Genomic DNA, 19,186 nt, shown 5'->3' with positions numbered 1-19,186 from the left:
ACCCCTCTCCACCCCACTCCCACCCCTCCCCAGGCCTTCACTGCACTATATCATTTTTTTTTGGTAAGTAGGAGAAATTGAGCCTGACTATCTAAAGCAAGAAATTTATTGGATGGGTAACTCAAAGAACTGAAGGAAAATTGAACGACATGTTTGGTGAAGGATAGATGACCCAGGGCAGTTTTTGGAGACAAAATAATAGAAGTTCATGGACAGCCACTACATCTGTCATTTGAAGGAATTTTTAGAGAGGGAGCTTATGGCTACTTTTCTCCCCATCCCTTTGTTTACTAGCTCTCAGCTCCAAATGGCTTCCCTTCCATAATAGACATTCTGAGGTGATTAGATCTTATTGACCTTGTTTGGGTCAAATATCTGCAGGACAGTTTGAGACAAGGGAAGTGCAGAACCTTCCTAAAATGTGGTGCTGTTTCTTAACACAAGGGAAAAAGGATACTGGGCACAAATACCTGGTGTTTACTGTACTTGGTTAAGTTTCCCTAATTACTATCTTATCTCTCAATCCAAGTATCAACAAACTTTTACTCTAAAGGACTAGATAAATATTTTAGATTTTGCAGGCCACACCATCTCTGTTGCTATAACTCAGATCTGTTTCTGTGGTATGAAAATAGCCCTAGACAATACATAAATGAATGAGCAGGACTATGTTGCAATAAAAATTTGTTTACAAAAACAGGCAGCAGGGCAGGTCTATAATTTGCTGATTCCTTATTTACTCCATTTCTGCTATCACCTGGCTTTCTACTCTAGCTTCCTAACTGAATCCCCTACAAGCATATGTTTTGGCTCGCTGTTGCTGGAAAACACTATTGCTTAAAGATTTTTTTTTGCTCCTTCTGTTTTGTTCCATTTGTCCTTGTCTATTCCTACACCAATGTCTGAGATCCCTCATGATTAAAAATTTAGAATAAGTCCTGATATTTTTATAGGAAGTCAATCCACTTTGTTTTTTAATAACAAGAATTTATTATATGTGTATACAATGGAATACTACTCAACCATAAGAAAAGATGAAATACTGCCATTTGTGACAACATGGATGAACCTTGAGAATATTATGCTAAGTGAAATAAGTCACAGAAAAAGTTAAGAACCATATAATCACTCATATATGGGATATATAACTGAAAACAACAAATGAACAAACAAAAATAAGCAAACAAAAACTCATAAACACAGACAACATTATGGTGGGTACCAGTGAGAACCACCATATGGATGGTAACTATCAGTTAAAGGGTAAAGGGGGTCAAATATATGGTGAAAGAAAAAGATCTGACTTTGGGTGGTGGTATCATAGAATTATACACTTGAAACCTACACAATTTTATTCACTAATGTCAACCCAATAAATTTAATTAAAAAAGAAGTTATTTCTTTTTGATCTTTGCACTTTTATATAAATTTTAGAGTTAAAATGTCAAATTCTATCATTGTACTGAATCTGTACATCAAATTGGAGAGATTTACGTCTAGGATATCAAGACACATCTTTTCGTTATTAAATGTTTCCAATTTTGAAGGTTTTCTTTAATGTTTAATGATAAATATTTATGATTTTCTTTTTAAAGCTTTCATCCGTTTTTAATCTTAAGTGCTTCATATTTTCATACTACTATAATTGCTGTCTTTTAATAGATATTTTTAACTTGATAGAGAAGTACAATACATTTTTTTGTATGTTGAATTTGCATCCATAAACCTAGCTACAGTCATGATTAAATTTTTATTTCTTACTTGCAAAACTATGAATAATGATAGTCAAAATTTTCTTCCTTTCTAACTTTTAATACTTTCTATTTCTTTTTCTTGCATTGTGTTGCTGCACTGGCTACAATAGTGTTGAATAGACTATGACAGCAGGCACTTTTCATTTGTTCTTAACTTTAAAGGGAATTTATCTCTCTCCTTCCATCTACCCCTCCCTTCTCCTCTCCCTCCCTCTGTCCCTCTATCCCTTCTGTCTATCAGATTAAGGGGTTTGTCTTCTTTACATAATTTGTTAAATATTTTTTTTATGTTCCACAAAATTCTTCCAGCCTTTATTCACTGCTCAATTCCAAATCTACTTCCAAAATGATTAGTTGTATATTATAACAGCACCCCACTTCCAGGTAGCAGAATCTGTGTTACTTTACATTTGCTGCTCAGTTGGTTGCTTTACTGGTTACTTTAGGGTTTACAGTCTTGTTTTTAATGAATGTAGTCTATATTCAAGTGACTTTAAATCACTTCTCGTACATGAATCTTAAAATAATGTACTTTCATTTGTCCCTTTCCAGCCTTTGTGCTATTGTTTTCACACATGGTTTACTATATATAATATAAACTGCACAACACATTGTTATTAGTTTTGCTGTAAACGATCACCTTTTAAAGATATTTAAATAATAAGAAAAACAATCTTTATATTTACTCATGCAATTATGATTTCTGGTGCCCATCTTTAATTTGTGTATTTCTTATTTATGTCTGATACCATTTTTCTTCTGCTTGAAGGATTCATTTATCATTTTGTTGTGCAGCTTTGCTAGTGATGTATACTTTCAACTCTTTGGTTTCTAAAGGAAAATTATTTTATGCCTTCAGTTTTGAAAGATATTTCTTCTGGATAACAAATTCCAGGGTGACTTTTTTTCTTCCAGTACTTTAAAGATGTTGCTCCTTTGCTTGCATTGTTTCTAAGATATTTCCTCCTTATTCTTGCATGTAATCTGCTTTTCTCCTTTGTATTCTTTTAAGATTTTATTGCTGCTTTTAAATAATTTTATTACGATGTCTTGGGGTAGTTTTTCTCATATTGATGTGGCTTTGTGCATATATAGCTTTCCTCAACTATGAAAAAAATTATCCATCATTTCTTTAAGTACTAATTTTTCCCTTACCCCTTCTCTCCATCATGAACTACAATTATAAGAACATTAGTCCACTTGAAATTGTCCCACAGCTCACTCATGATTTGTTCACTATTTTTTAGTTTTTTTCCCTTCTATTATTTTAGTATTTTTGATTGCCAATATATATTAGACTTTTCTGAATACTAAGTATATCCAAAGACTCATATTTAAACTAGAAAATATTATTTGGAGGCCTTAACAATTCTCATTAAGAATTCATCATCATGTTTATTTTCCATATTTTATGAGAAATTGTTACACTTTGTTTTTAACTTGTGAGAACTTTTCCACTGTTGTGAATTTGGTATCTGTTGGAAGTTGTGGTCTGAAATAGGAAATAACCACCTAATACTTTAATAGGTTTCTATTATTAAGCATATCTAAAAATTTCAATAATCTAATTGTTAATTTTTTCTCTCTACTGTTTTTAATAAAATAATCTGGTACTATGTAGTAGTTCAGGAGTACTTTAAAACATGTAGTCAGTAGTCCCATAATATTTGTTTTGAAATGCAAATTTGTTTTAACACAGTTGAACAATTTGAACATAATGTGAATTTTACATTTGCTTATGCACAATTTTATCTCCCAAAAATATAGGTGAAGGCAGAAAAGAGTGTCTACAAGGTACCTTAGTTCACCATGTATGTAGTATACCACATCAGTTCACTGATGTTAAAACTTTTCATTCAGTTTCAGATAACCAACCTTCCAACACTGCACAATAATTTACAACTTGCAACCTATTCAGTGGTCACTTCCACAAATAAGCTTCATGTCTTTTTTAAGATAAAGAGCTATATTTTTCACAGTACTTGTTTCTTAATTATTTAACTGTATAAAACTATACTAATGTTTTTATTAGGTTGCTATTTTTAAAAATGTATCACTGACAACTTTTTTGGGTGCTGTGTACCTAATACCACTTTCCTCATATATCCTGCAGTTTGTATTCCATGATTTTTCATAGTGAGGAAGTTTTCATGAAGGTATATGTCATATTGTAGAATTGACTATAATTTATCAGGGGAATTTAATTATTTTAATATGCATTAACTTATATATGACTTACATTCTGTAAAACACTGTAATAAACATTCTGAATGTATCAATATTTTGCTTCTATTTAGATAATTTTCCTTGAAAAATAGTATAATGCTTTTAAAAATAAAATGGGAATCTTAGCAATGTATATTATCATATATTTCCCTATAATTTATTGTCTCATTAACATTTTCTGGCTTATATAAAATTACAGACAACAAAGCCTACATATGATGGAACAAAGAAAACTGTGAAAATGGAGAAGAAAAAAGCCAAAGAGAAGTCTGAGGATTCAGAAGCGTAAGACATAAAGATACATGCTAGTATTTTCTTTCCTTGTTAACTTATATTTTTAATTTATACAAGCAATTTGAGGTAATATAAATATAACTTATTAATAGGTTTATTAAAAAAGTAACATTAGCAAATATAGTCATGAGCCATGTTACAACATATTGATCAACAACAGACCACATATACAACAGTGGTCTCATAAGATTTTAATGAAGCTGAAAAATTCCTGTCACCTGGTGACATTGTAGACGTTGTAATGTCATAGTATATCACATTATCTATGTGTTTGTGATGATGCTGGTGTAACAAACCTACTGCACTGCCAATCGTATGAAAGTATAGCACATACAATTATGTACAGTACATCATACTTGATAATGATAATAAATATGTTCTGGTTTATGTATTTACTAACCTATATTTTTATTGTTATTTCAAAGTGTACTCTATTTATAAAAAATGTTTACTGTAAAACAGTATGCCATGTTATGCTGGCAACAAAATCATACATATTGATAATGTTACCATGTCTCTTAATTGCATAATTTTCTCTTGTGCTTGATTTAATCTCATGTTATTTATGAATTTCATGTAGCATAAGTGTAGTGTTTATAAAGTCTACAGTATTGTACAGTAATGCTTTAGGCCTCATGTTCACTCACTCACTGACCCATCCAGAGCAACTTCCAGTTTTCCAAGCTCCATTTATGATGTGCCCTACACAAGTGTACCATTTTTAATCTTTTATACTATACTTTTACTGTATCGTTTCTATATTTAGATATATTTAGGTGCACAAGTACCGTTGTGTTACAACTGTTAAGTACATTGTTCAGTACAGTAACATGTTGTACAGGTTTGTAGCCCAGTAGCAATAGGTTATACCATATAGCCTAGGTATGTAGTTGGCTATACCATCTAGGATTATGTTAGTGCACTCTGATGTTCATACAGTGAGGGAATTACCTAAAAATGGATTTTTCAGAATGTATCCTTGTCATTAGTGACACATAGTTGTATATAGTTTTATAAGCAAACAAGGATATGATTGTTGGAGAAAGCTGAGAAGGGAAGTATGAATTAAAGAGGAGGAGAATGAACCACAAGATATTTAGGAACAGGCAAACAGAATTAAATTGTAAATAATTTTAAGGAAATGAATTTACATTGTGTCCTTGATGGTCTAGCTAATAACTCCCTAGTCTGGGCTATGCTTTTTTTTACTGAACTTTTTTTTGAAATCCTCACCGGAGGATACCTTTATTTTTATTTATTTTTTAATTGAATTTAGAGAGAAAGGAAGGGAGGAAGGGGAGAGAGAGAAAAAGAAACATCAATGTGAGAGAGAAACATCAGTCAGCAGCCTTCCATATACATCCTGACTGGGGATCGAACCTGCAACCTAGGTATGTGCCCTGACCAGCAATCAAACCCCAAACCTTTTGGTGTACAGGACAATGCTCCAACCAACTGAGCCACCTAGCTAGTGCTTTACTGAACTTCTTCATTGTACTTATTTTATAAAAACAATTATCTATTATTAAAATGTATGTGGATTTTGTTAACTGGTCTTATTAAATGAATATCTTCTTTAGTAATATAAAATAACTTTTGCGTTTTGAATTGGATTGGTCAAACTCTAATATAAATATAAAGTTTAAAAAGAAATTATGAATTCCATGTTTACACAGCTCCATAGATTCTAAAAATAAATTTATTGGGCAAATGGCCTTGATCTTTGACTTAGCAAAGAAAAGACGACCAAGGAAGAAAAAATGGACCAGTGTACTTTGAAAATCCTTGCCCCATCTCATTTTTCCATATTTTAATCATACCAATGAGAAGTTAGTTTGAGAAATGTTATTCAATTATTTATCATATAACCTATTTTAAGGCTTTTAAAAATATAAATGTCTTTTGAAAATTTTTAGTTTTACAAAGGGTTTAAGTACTCCCCAAAAAAGCAAAGTAGTCATGCAATTAAAAAATATCATGATATATTTGAAAACATTTTTAATTACAGGAAAAAGTCTTCAGTCAAAGAGCTTAAAATGGAAGATTTCCTTAAAGCCCAGGTAAAACTCTCTCTATGCCTCTAAGTTTGATTAATAAGTGCTCTGATAATTATATGTATAGACAACATTAGTATGTATGTGAATATAGGTGAGTGTATGTGTGTGTGTATGTGTATCTCTGTATATGTGTGTACTAAAGTTTTTCCTAAGATATTTCTTTCTTGTTGGTTGACTCTTCTCAGTAAGTTTCAGAAAATCAAATGGTAAATCTAGGCATGTTTCTTATCAAGGTTATGAAAATGATGATTTACTCAACCACAGGCAATAACATGGAGGAAAGAACATTATACTGGGAGTCAACAGGGACTTACTAATTATGTGACATTGGACAAGTCTCCTTTTTTTCTGGATCTAAGCAAATATTCATCAATAGGGAACCAGCTAAATAATGGTTTGTTCTTACAAAGGTATATCATGCATCTGTTTTTTTCTTTATTTTTTTCCATCACTGTTTATCCCCCCTATACCCACTTCCACCTCCCCCATTCCTACCTCCTACAATCACCACACTGTTGGACAAATCCCTTTCATCTACTTAAACTTCATATTTTCCATTAGTAGGGTGGATAAAACAATCACTGCCTTTTCTCAAAAAGATATATAAGAGGTAAGAAGGAAATAAGAAAAGTTCTTCAGAAATTGTAAATTATGTAGCCCACACATTTTTATGTGATCTATAAAAGGAGTACAAGTAATCTTTTATTTCATCTTCACTTATTTTCTTTTGCTACAGTTTAACTTCTTAATAACCATCAGAGCATCACATCACCCATTTTAGTGAGTGGCTAGAGTTAATTGTCCCACAGTATGAACCTGAATGACTCAGGAATGAGATAACATAAATTTGGGAAGAAAATGAGAGCACTGCTTGAGATATTCAATGTAGAACTTTATGGTATTAGTTTTCTATTCCTGCATAACAGGTTACCACAAATTTTGCAACTTAAAACAACTTATATTGTCCCTCAGTTTGAGAGGGTTAGGAGTCTGAGCATGACTTAGCTGTGGCCTACGTTCAATGACTCACCAAGCTGCGATCAAGGTATTGACTAGACTCTATTCTGTTCTGTAACCTGGGGTCCTCTTCCCAGTTTAAATGGATGTGGCAAATTTCAGTTTCTTGCAGTTGTAGGACTGAGACACTCAGCCATGTGGCCATCTCCATAGGCAGTTTACATCATAGCAGCTTTTTTCTTCAGGCCAGCCAAGAGTCTTTCCTGTTTGCCAAGACAGAGTTTTATGTAACACAGTCATGGGAGTGACATCTTGCCATTTTAGCAATATAATGCAATCGAATAGAGGGAGTTGCATCACACCACTTTACAATATTCTATTGGCTAGAAGCAAGTCCTAGGTAACAGTAAAAAGGAGTGGATTATACAGAGCATAACACCAGGGATGGGGATTGTAGAGGCCATCTTAGTATCCTATCGATACTTATGAGTTTATTTATACAGGACAGCATTTTCAGTATTGTGTATATTTAAAAATTTATTATAATCCCATATTATTAATATCAGAAGTCATTAAGCTAGTGTTTTTGTTTTTAATTTGGGCTGTGTCTTTGTCCATTCATACTGTTCTAACAAAATATCAGGGACTGGTTAGTTTATAAACAACAGAAATTTATTTCTAACAGTTCTGGGGGCTGCAAGTTTGAGATCAGGGTGCCAGCAAGGTGGAATAAGGGCCTCTTCTCGGTTGCAGACTTCTTATTGTATTCCCACTTGACAGAAAAGGCAGGGGAACTCTCTCAGGCTTCTTTTATAAGGGCATTAATCTCATTCATGAGGGCTCTGCTATCATGAACTAATTATGTCTCAAAGGCCCCACCTCATAATACCATCACACTAGGCATTAGGAATTCAACATAAGAATTTCTTTTAGGCCCGGCCGGGCATGGCTCAGCAGTTGAGCGTCGACCTAGGATCCAGGCTATCGGGGTTCGATTCCTGGTCAGGGCACATGCCCAGGTTATGGGCTTGATCAATGACTCTCTCATCATTGATGTTTCTTTCTTTCTCTCCCTCTCCCCTCCTCTCTCTGAAATCAATAAAGATATATTTAAAAAAAAAAGAAAAGAATTTCTTTTAGGACACAATACTAGATAAGAAAATACCATAGACTGAGTGGCTTAAATAACAAACATTTATTTCTCACATTTCTAGTGGCTGACAAATCCAAGATCAAGGCACCATCTTCACATGGCAGAAAGGGCAAGGGAGCTCTCCGGAGTCTCTTTTATAAGGGTGCTAATCCCATTAATGAAGGCTCTACCCTTATGTCCTAATCATCACCCAAAGGCTTCATCCTCATATACCATCACATTAGGGATTAGGTTTAAATTTATGAATAGCTTTTTGTGAGGGGACACAAATATTCAGTCTGTAACAGTTAATGAGTTTCATTTTAAATTATTTTTAATGAAGTTAAAGTAAAAATTCTTTATATAGGTATAATTTTTTAGTGGGAAGATTTATGGATTTAGTGAGAATTTTAAGGGAATTTCTCCCTCCTCCAAAACTCTTTTATAGGCCGTTTTACTCTAGGCCATTTTACAAAGATCAATAAAAGTTAAAAAGGGACTTGCTTAGTGTTAGAGAACAAATTGGTAGTGAAATCTGAACTGCAAACATAGCTCTCTGAGTCCTGCTCAGAATTTGCAATTTGTGAAAATATATTGTTTTGCTTTCTCAAACAGACATGAATAATAGAATCAGTTGGTATTATTATCTATCTGCCCAAGTAATTTAATGCTTATAAAGTGCTTAATAAGACATATAAAACTGTATTTTAGTTTTTAAATGAACTAGTTTTTGTTGTTGTTGTTTACCTCTAACATTTAGAGTATGTAGATAAAATAATCCATTTGGACCCAAGGCTGTCTTTATGTTGTACAAATTGTACCTTTAACAAGGGAGGGGCTAAGGCAAAAGTGGGTGTTGAAATTCAATGCATGGTTTATTTGCCAACTGCATACCCTGGCACAAGGCTACATTTGCTTGAAAGAGGCTCCTTTTTCTAATTCATCAAAGATACCACAGGGGTAGGGAACCTTTTATTCTGCCAAGGGCCATTTGGACACTTATAACATCATTCGAGGGACATACAAAAATATCAACTTAAAAATTAGCCTGCTATCTTTGGCCAAACCTTTAATTAACTCACCCCTAATGTGATGGCTGGAACTGCTTCTCTTTGGTGAGGCCTTGGCAGGTCCAGACCAAATGATGTCATGTGCCTTATATGACCTGAGGGCCAGAAGTTCCCCACCCCTGCTGGGTAGCAATAGCCAGAGTTGTACTTAACAAAATCATACTTCGATAAAATTATATCAATTTTCTTTTATTCTATTAAATTTTGATTTTCAGATTATTCGTTAGACAAATAGAGCACAGTTATTTCATTCAAGTATCTAAGTGGGTGATTAGCAGCTTAATCATGTGAATATAAGAAAAGACAAATGTATTTTTGAAATGTTTCTGTCCTTTTTAGTCTAATGTGATGGTGTTTCTCTTAAAAACTTTGTTTTCCATGTATGTTATTGTGCTTCATTCATTTACTCAAAAGCCCATAATTCTGAGATAGATTTCTTTTTACTTAAGATATGTCAGGACAATACCATCAAGATAATTTTTGTCTAATAAGGAGGGTCCATGAATATTTAAATCTCTTTGAGGGTTTAACAAGGAGTCTTATAACCACAACTTTGAGTTAATTTTGATCCTGAAGCTCCATTTTATTGTCCATAACATGGCTTTGATCTTTGCATTAAAATATTTTCCTTCCTTGAGAATATTTTTGCAGGCTGGAATTCTGTCTTGAACTATCTATATGTTTTTGTAATTTCTGCTTTAAATTTGAACCGTTATTAAATATTTTTTAAAATTTTTTTCTTTATTTTTAATTTTTTTAAATTTAAATTTTTTTTGTTTGTTCAAAATATTACAGATGTCCCTTTTTCTCCCCGCTTAGACCCATTCCACCCCACCCCAGTCCCTCTCCAAACTATTGTTCTGTCCTTGGGTTATGAATATATGTATATAAGTTCTTTGGTTATGGCTCCCTTCTTTGTGTGACTTTCCCCTAACATTTCCAGTGGTTGTGATTGCCCTGAACTTTGTCCTCTGGTTTGTAAAGTCTAAAACTCAGGCTTTCTATTGGTTATTAGGTGCTTTGTCTGGCTCAGGTAGGGCTGCCCTCAGACTAGGAGTCAAAAACCAAGAATCTTACTACTCTTGGTTACCTTCTCTCAAGAATCTAACTACTCTTGGTTGCTTTCAAATGTTGATATTTGTTCATAGTTTATGGTGGCTGTCCATGACAGGGCTTGTCCAGTAGGAATTTGCTCTGCTATCCCAGAGCAGAACTGGGGACTTTAGATATGGTTCTTCAATCTGTCATCCATCTGCTCAAGAATTCTTGAGCTATTTCATGTGTAATAAATCCACTCCTTCTCACAAAGTCAGAACTATGCTTATTTTGCATTAAAAACAAAGTTGTTCTTTTTATAAAATTTGAAATGTTTATATTTAAATATTTTAGGCCTAAAGAAAAGAATAAAAGAAATGTTTAATTTACTGTAGTTATAATTTACCAGATTCAAAGTCAAATTGCATATGGAAAATCAATAAGAAGTTATAGCTACAGAAATTATCCACCATTATGTCTGAGAAGTTTGTAGTAAATGTGTATGTTAGAATCATCATCTTGGCTCTATATATGGTAATAACTATATATAACAACAAATTAATAAAAACAAAAGTACCAAAATGAATACCACTCTCCCTGCCCCCCTTATATTGCATCTTAGAAAACAGCACATGCTCTGGAAACTGAGAATAAAGTCCTTCAGGAACAACTGAAACAAGCATTACAGGTAAAGGACATCAGGTTCTTTTAAAATTGTTATCAAAGAATTTATATGCATATATGCACAACCCAAGGACACGGACAATGGTGGGGAGAGTGTGTGGGGAGGGGGAAGGAACGGGGGGGGGGGAAGGGTCATTGGGAAGAAAAAGGGACATCTGTAATACTTTAAACAAAAATAAAAATTATAAAAAAAAATTGTTATCAAATGAAAATATCTATAAGGAGCTTTTATTTTGAAAATTGAGTTTATTGGGGTGATATTGGTTAATAAAATTATACAGATTTTTAAAATGAATAATTTTGATGTTGTTAACTAATAAGTATATGCTATTTTGCCAGGTTTAAAGTATTTTTATTTTACACACTAGGAATATATTAATAAAATTAAACATTCATATTTCTTTTTACACCTAGAGTTTTATTTTATTCTTTTTAATTAAATTTATTGGGTGACATTGGTTAATAAGATTATATAGGTTTCAAGTATACATTTCTGTGATACATGATCTATAAAAGACATTATGTGCCCACCACCCAAGTCAAATCATCTTTTGTCACCATATATTTAACCCCCTGTACCCTTTACTACATCCCCACCCCTTTTCCTCTAGAAACCACCTTACTGTTGTCGGTGTCTATGAGTTTTTGTTTTTCTTGTTTGTTCCTTTGTTGCCTTCAGTTTTATATTCCACATATAAGTGAAATCATATAGGAGTAAGGTAGAAAGAAAGTAAACATCCTTAATCAAACAAAAGAAATCTATTTCAAACTGAGACAATATTATACATAAAAGTAAAATACTGCAATCATTCCAATTAAACTCAGTTAAACTGGGATGTTGGCTCTTACTGCTATTTTTCAAATTGTTGCTAAATGATCAAAGAAAGAAACTACATTTTTGTAAACAGATAGACAAAAGTAATATTACTTATATATTATATAGTTTTCCTTTTGAAAAACGCAAGATAATACACAAATTTGTTATTAATGATATTGTTCAAAAAGGTGACTGAGGACAAAATAAATATAAAAAGCAACAGTTTTTATTTTTATCAGAAGCAATTAATGACTGTGTTGTACACCTGAAACTAACATAATGTATGTCAACTGTAATTGAAAAAATAAAAAAATAAAAAGAATTATACAAGAAAAAAAGTAGCAATTATTTATTTTTAAAAATATATCTTTATTGATTTCAGAGAGAGGAAAGGAGAGGGAGAGAGAGAGAGAGAAACATCAATGATGAGAGAGTCATTGATTGGCTGCCTCCTGCATGCCCCCGACCGGGGACTGAGCCCTCAACCCTGGCATGTGCCCTGACCTGGAATCGAACTCCAATTGCCTGCATCCCAGGTCACCGCTCAACCACTGAGCCACGCCCGGCCAGGCTAAAAGAAGCAATTATTTAGAAAATATAGTAGAAAAATTATATTCACAATATTAGGATAGCATATTTAACAAAAATACACAGAGTTTTATATGAAGAAAATACACTTTACTGAGGGATATAGGTGAACAGTGAAGAAATTTATATTTTTGGTTTTGAAGGCTCACTATTATAAATTATTTCATTTTCTACTTTCTCCAAACTGATATACAAACAATGCAATTTATTTTTAGATGTAAGCGGAATTATTTTTCAGCTTAACAGAGCTATTATAATAGCATATATTGAGGTAAGAAATTGGTGGGGGAAAACAAGGAAAGTTTGCTCATCTAAAAATCAATATGTAATGTAAAACTATAATATCTAAAACTGAATGGTTCTGGATTTGATACTGAATAGAAGAAACAGTAACAATTATCTGGTCTTGGCTAGAGCAAGGCTTTCTAAACATGTTAATATATTTATATATTTAAATATATAAATTTAAGACATTTTAATGATAAAAATTATAAGATAAAAAGGTAAATGGAAAATTTTTACATAATATTTTACATGAAGATATTTTACAAATCTAAAAGAAATATGTATAACCCTCTTCCCAAATAGACAAAGGACACAAACAGGCAAGTCATAATTTAGAAACACACATGCCCAATAAATGCATTCGAGTATATTCAACCTCACTCTTTTCAAATTAGTGTAATTAAAAATAAGAAAATATATGGTGATGAAAGATGATTTGACTTTGGTTGGTAGGCACACAATGCCATAAACAGATCATGTATCATAGTAATGTACACTTGAAACCTATATAATTTTAACCAATGTCAGCACAATATATTTAATAAAAAATAAAATAACAATGGGATAGATTTTTTTTAACCTTCCATTTTGGTAAACTTTTAAAAGCAGAAAAATCTAATGTTTGTGACTATATGCAGAAATGAGCAATCTTTCACATACTTCTATTATTACTATGAATCAATCCTTTCCTGAAGAAAACATATAGCAAAAGTCTTGAAAAGACATATCTTTTTCATTGAACAGTTTCACTAGTAAAAATTTGTTGTAAAGAAGAAAAAAGTATACAGAGATTTTTACAAGTATGTATAATATAAAATTTTTTAATAGCAAAATATTTTAAATTATCAATCTGTCCATTGATAAAAAATTTGCTAAATAAGTTAAAGAGTATTATTAAGGTATATTATCTTAGCCATGTCATTATTAGGTTTATTATTATTATTATTATTATTAGGTATATTATTAGATATATTATCTTACTATTCTGACTTACATGTTTATTTATTGTCATGGAAACATATCTATGACATTATATAATGAAAGGGTCATATTATGTGAATATATATATATATATATATAGTACATGATCCAATATAGATAAATATTTAAAAATACATGTATTTATTAGTTATATTTATAAATAATTAAAAAGGATATACATTGAAATGTTAACAGTGAGTTTTCTGTCTGTGGTGAGATTATTTGTGAACTTTATTTTGTTAACCTATATATTCTTTCATACAAAATAATATTTTAAAGAAAAAATTTATTCTAGAAAAACAAATTATTTTTCTGGTTTTCTTTTTTTTATATAGATGTTAATTACCATAGCTATAATTCAGCACTTTGTATAATGTATACCTTTTATTAACTCTTACTGTGCCTGTATAATAAGTATAGCCCTTAAAAAAGTAAGAGCAGATTTTCCTCTTTTTTTTTTCTGGCTAAATAGTACTCCATTGTGTAAATGTACCAGTTTTTTTATCCACTCATCTACTGATGGGTACTTGGGCTGCTTCCAAATCTTGGCTATTGTAAATAATGCTTCTATGAACATAGGGGTGCATATATTCTTTTGAATTAGTGTTTCAGTTTTCTTTGGATATATTCCCAGAAGTAGAATTACTGGGTCATGAGGCAGTGTCTTTTTTAATTTTTTTGAGGTAACACCATACTGCTTTCCACAGTGGCTACACCAATCTGCTTTCCCACCAACAGTGCATGAGGGTTCCCTTTTCTCTACATCCTCTCCAACACTTATTTGTTTATTTATTGATTATAGCCATTCTGAAACCTGTATAATTTTATCGACCAGTGTCACCCCAGTAAGTTTAATTAAAAAATAAAAAGTAAGAGTACTAGAAACTCCTGGGTATCAAAATAGCTCTCAAAGTGGAAGAGAATTTTCATAGTTTAAATGTTGAGGATCTATTAAACTATGGATTATGTCAGTGGTTTAACTTGGGTTCCTCCAACTCAGTAAAAGTAAAGTTAGGAAGTAATATGGGCATGAATATATGCATATTTTTGAAAGTTGTAATATTGGCAGGAAAATGTAACAGAAATAATGTTGATAAATGGCTACTTTTTTTCAAATAGGAATCTGAAAAAGCTAAGCATCAACTGAAATATTTCCTAAATCAAGGGGAATTACTTAAAAGTGACAGGAAGATCAAGACAACAATGGAAAAGAGTATTAGTAAAACAGAAGTTAAAGGTGAAGATTCAAAATCTATACCATTGGAGAAAGAAACAAGGAAAGCACAAGTTGCAGATTCTAGTGGACTAAAGACAAATGCTAAAATCCAAGAATATTCACAGGTAAGGAAATACTTACAACAAAGATAGTAATGTGTGCTGTTAGAATTTAATCTTTTATATTATTATTATTTGCTTTATTTGATTATATTTTAAAAAATTACCTCTGACTTTTTTTGCTTGGATTTTTTTCCTTTTGTCTTCTGAGTATATTAATTAATTATTATCTTGAATATGAACATTGAAGTGAAATATGTATTGATTTTGTGATTGATTTTAGAGAGAGGAAGGGAGATGGGGAGGAGGTACATTAATGAGAGAGAGAAACATTGATTGGTTGCCCCCCACACATGCCCTGACTAGGGATTGAACCTGAAACCTGGTTATGTGCCCTGACTGGGAATTAAACTTGTGACCTTTCGGTGCATGGGACAATGCTCCAACCAACTGAGCCACACCTGCCAGAGCTTGTAATTAATTTTTTAGACAGTTAAGTGAGTGACAATTTATTTTCTAGACAATGTTTCAATGTAGACTATTCAGATATAAAATATTGTTTTATATATTTATTTTAAAATTAAGATATATTTGACATATATTAGTTTCAGGAGTACAGTATAATGGTTTCACATTTGTATATTTTGTAAAATTATTAACACAACATGTCTAGTTAACATCTGTCACCATACCTAGTTACAGAATTATTTTCTTATAATGAGAACTTTTAAGATTTTACTCTCTTTGAAACTTTCAAATATGCAATAAAGTATTATTAACTATGATGACCATGCTGTACATTATGTCCCCTAAACTTATTTGCTTTATAATTGGAAGTTTGTACCTTTTTACTTTCTTCATCTATTTTGCCCACCCTCAACCCCTGCCTCTGGCAACCACCAATGTATCTATAAGCTTTTTGTTGTTGTTGTTTTTAAATTTCACATATAAGTGAGATAATATAGTACTTGTCTTCCTTTGTCTGATTTACTTAACAGCATAATACCTTCAGGGTCCATCCATGTTGCAAATGGCAAGATTTCATTCTTTTTTATGGACAATATACACAGGGTGGGGAAAAAGTAGGTTTACAGTTGTTCATATGGAAAATAATACAATAATTATAATAGTACAAGAATGAACTTGTGTTTTGCACACTGACAACTGTAAACCTACTTTTGCCCTCTGTATATTACAGGTTCTTCATTCATCTATGTACACTTAGTTTGTTTCCATATCTTAGCCATTTTAAATAATGGTGCAGTGAACATGGTGGTGCATATATCTTTCTGATGTAGTATTTTTGTTTTCTTTGGATAAATGCCCAGAAAGGGAATTGCTAGATCATGTAGTAATTCTATTTTTTAGGGGTTTTTTTTTTGTTTTTTTTTTTGAGGAACTTCCATACTGTTTTTCACAGTGGCTGTACCAATTTACATTCCCACCAACAGTGCATATGTTATACATGAGCCTCATGGTAACCATGAAGCAAATAAAAAACTATAAAAGTTAAGGAAATGAATCTAAACTTAACATTACAGAAAGTCATGAAACCACTAGGAAAGAAAGCAAGAGATGTAGAAAGGAACAGAGAGGAACTACAAAATGGCCAGAAAAAAATCCCCCAAATGTCAATAACTATGTACCTTGGACTAAATTCTTCAATCAAAAGACATAGATTACCTAATGGATAAAAATACAAGACCTATCTAATACCCATCTATATGTTGCCTGCAGGAGACTCACCTCAGATGTAAGGATACGCACATCTGAAAGTGAAAAAATAGAAAAAGCTATTTCATGCAAATGGAAACCAAAAGAAAGCTGGAGTAGCTATACTTATATCAGACAAAATAGACTTTAAAATAAAGACTGTAATAAAAGACAAACATAGCCATTACATAATGATAAAGGGATCAATCCAACAAGAGATTATAATATTTATAAATATTTATGCACACATCATAGGAGCACCTGTGTAATCACACAAATATTACCAGACCTAAAGGGAGAAATTGATAGCAATAGAATAATAGTGGGGAGACTTTAATACCCCACTTACATCAATGGATAAATTATGCAGTCAGAAAATCAATGAGGAAACACTGGCCTTAAGTGACACATTAGATCAGATGGACTTAATAGATATATGAGAAAATTTCATCCAAAAGCAGCAAAATAAACAATCTTTTCACATGCACATGAAAATTTTTCAGGATAGATCATATGCTAGGCCACAAAACAAGTCTCAATAAATTTAAGAAGACTGAAATCATATGAAGCGTCTTCTCTGGCCACAATGGTATTAAACTAGAAAACAATTACAAGAAGAAACTGGAAAATTTACTAATATGTGGAGATTAAGCAACATGCCACTGAAAAACCAATGATTTAATGAATACATCAGAGTGGTAGTCAAAAAATACCTCAATACAGATGAAAGTAGAAATACAACATACCAAAATATGTGGTATGCAGCAAAAGCAGTTCTAAAAGGGAAATTTATAGTAATACAAGCCTATCTCACAACACCAGAAAAATCTCAGATAAGAAATTTAATCTTATGCTAAAGAAACTAGAAAAAGAAAAAAAACAAAGTCCAAAGTTAGTAGAAGAAAGGAAATAATAAAGATCGGTGCAGAAATACATGAAATAGAGACTTTAAAGACAGTAGAAAAGATTAATGAAACAAAAAGCTGGTTATTTGAAAAGATAAACAGAATTGACAAACCTTTAACTAGACTTCTTAAAAAAAAGGGCTCAAATAAAATCAGGAATAAGAGAGGAGAAATTACAACTCATTATCAAAGAAATACAAAGGATTGTAGGACACTACTATGAATAACTGTATGCCAACAAAATGGACAACCTACAAGAAATAAATACATTTCTAGAAACATGCAGCCTTCCAAGATTGAATGTTGAAGAAACTGAAAACCTGAATAAGGAGATTATTAGTAAGCAGATTGAATGTGTAATTTAAAAATGTCCCCAAAGTCCAGGATTAAATGGTTTCACTGGTAAAGTCTACCAAGCATTGAAAGAAGATTTAATATTAATTCTGCTCAAACTCTTCCAAAAAAATTAAAGATGAGTGAACACTGTCAAATTCATTGCAAGACCAGCATTACACTGATATAAAAACTAGAGAAAGATGACACAATAAAAGAAAAACACAAGCCAATATCTCTAATGAACAAAATGCAAAAATGCTCAGAAAATATTAGCAAAGCATTCAACAATGCATTAAAAGGATTATGCATCATGATCAAGTTGGATTTATTCCAGAAATGCAGAAATGGTTCAACATATGCAGATCAATAAATGTGTTACATCACATCAACAAAATGAAAGATAAAATCATACAATCATTTAAATAGATGCACAAAAAGCATTTGAAAAAATTCAGCATCCATTAATGATAAAAGCTCTCAACCAAAATGGGTATAGATGAAAAATACCTCAACATAATAAAGGCTATATATGACAAGCCTACAACTAACATTATACTCAATGGAAAAAGCTGAAAACTTTTCCCTTAAGATGAGGAACAAGACAAGGATGCCCACTCTTGCCACTTTTATTTAACCCAGTTATTGGAAGTCTTAGCCAGAAAAATTAGGCAGGAAAAAGAAATAAAAGGAATCCAAATTGGAAAGGAAGAGTTAAAACTGTCACTATCTGGGGATGGCATGATTTTTTACATTGAAAACTATAAAGACTCCACCAAAAACTGTTGGGAGTAATAAATTCAGTAAATTTTGAGGTACAAAATCAATATACAAAAATCTGTTGCACTTCTGTACATGACCAAGAAACTATCAGAAAGAGAAATTAAGAAAAAAATTTCATTTACAATCTCAACAAAAGTACTAAATACCTAGGAATAAATTTCACCAAATAATGAAAGACCTATATACTGTAAACTATAAGACATTATTAAAAGAAATTGAGAGAGAAACAAGATGGCAGCATAGGTAACAGCTGCACTCGCTGCCTCCCGCAACCACATCAAAATTACAACTAAAATA

At 31.9% G+C, this 19,186-nt stretch overlaps 1 protein-coding gene across 1 annotated transcript in view; it reads left to right on the top strand.

Moving 5' to 3' along the window:
* Nucleotides 1–16,380, top strand: part of LOC308546976 (coiled-coil domain-containing protein 7-like) — a gene marked incomplete at both ends in the record, with an annotated part of 109,375 nt that extends 92,995 nt beyond the window's left edge. The window contains 5 exons of the mRNA XM_081116513.1: nucleotides 4,180–4,265; nucleotides 6,283–6,334; nucleotides 11,148–11,213; nucleotides 15,000–15,221; nucleotides 16,354–16,380. Coding sequence (XP_080972639.1) covers nucleotides 4,180–4,265; nucleotides 6,283–6,334; nucleotides 11,148–11,213; nucleotides 15,000–15,221; nucleotides 16,354–16,380 — 453 coding nt within the window. The remainder of the gene's footprint in view (nucleotides 1–4,179; nucleotides 4,266–6,282; nucleotides 6,335–11,147; nucleotides 11,214–14,999; nucleotides 15,222–16,353) is intronic.
* Nucleotides 16,381–19,186: the final 2,806 nt, after the last annotated feature.

Source organism: Miniopterus schreibersii, assembly GCF_964146895.1.
Source record: "Miniopterus schreibersii genome assembly, chromosome: 1".
In the NCBI taxonomy this organism is placed as follows: domain Eukaryota; kingdom Metazoa; phylum Chordata; class Mammalia; order Chiroptera; family Miniopteridae; genus Miniopterus; species Miniopterus schreibersii.
The sequence above is the reverse complement of the archived record's forward strand: the minus strand, read 5'-3'. Positions and strand labels throughout refer to the sequence as shown.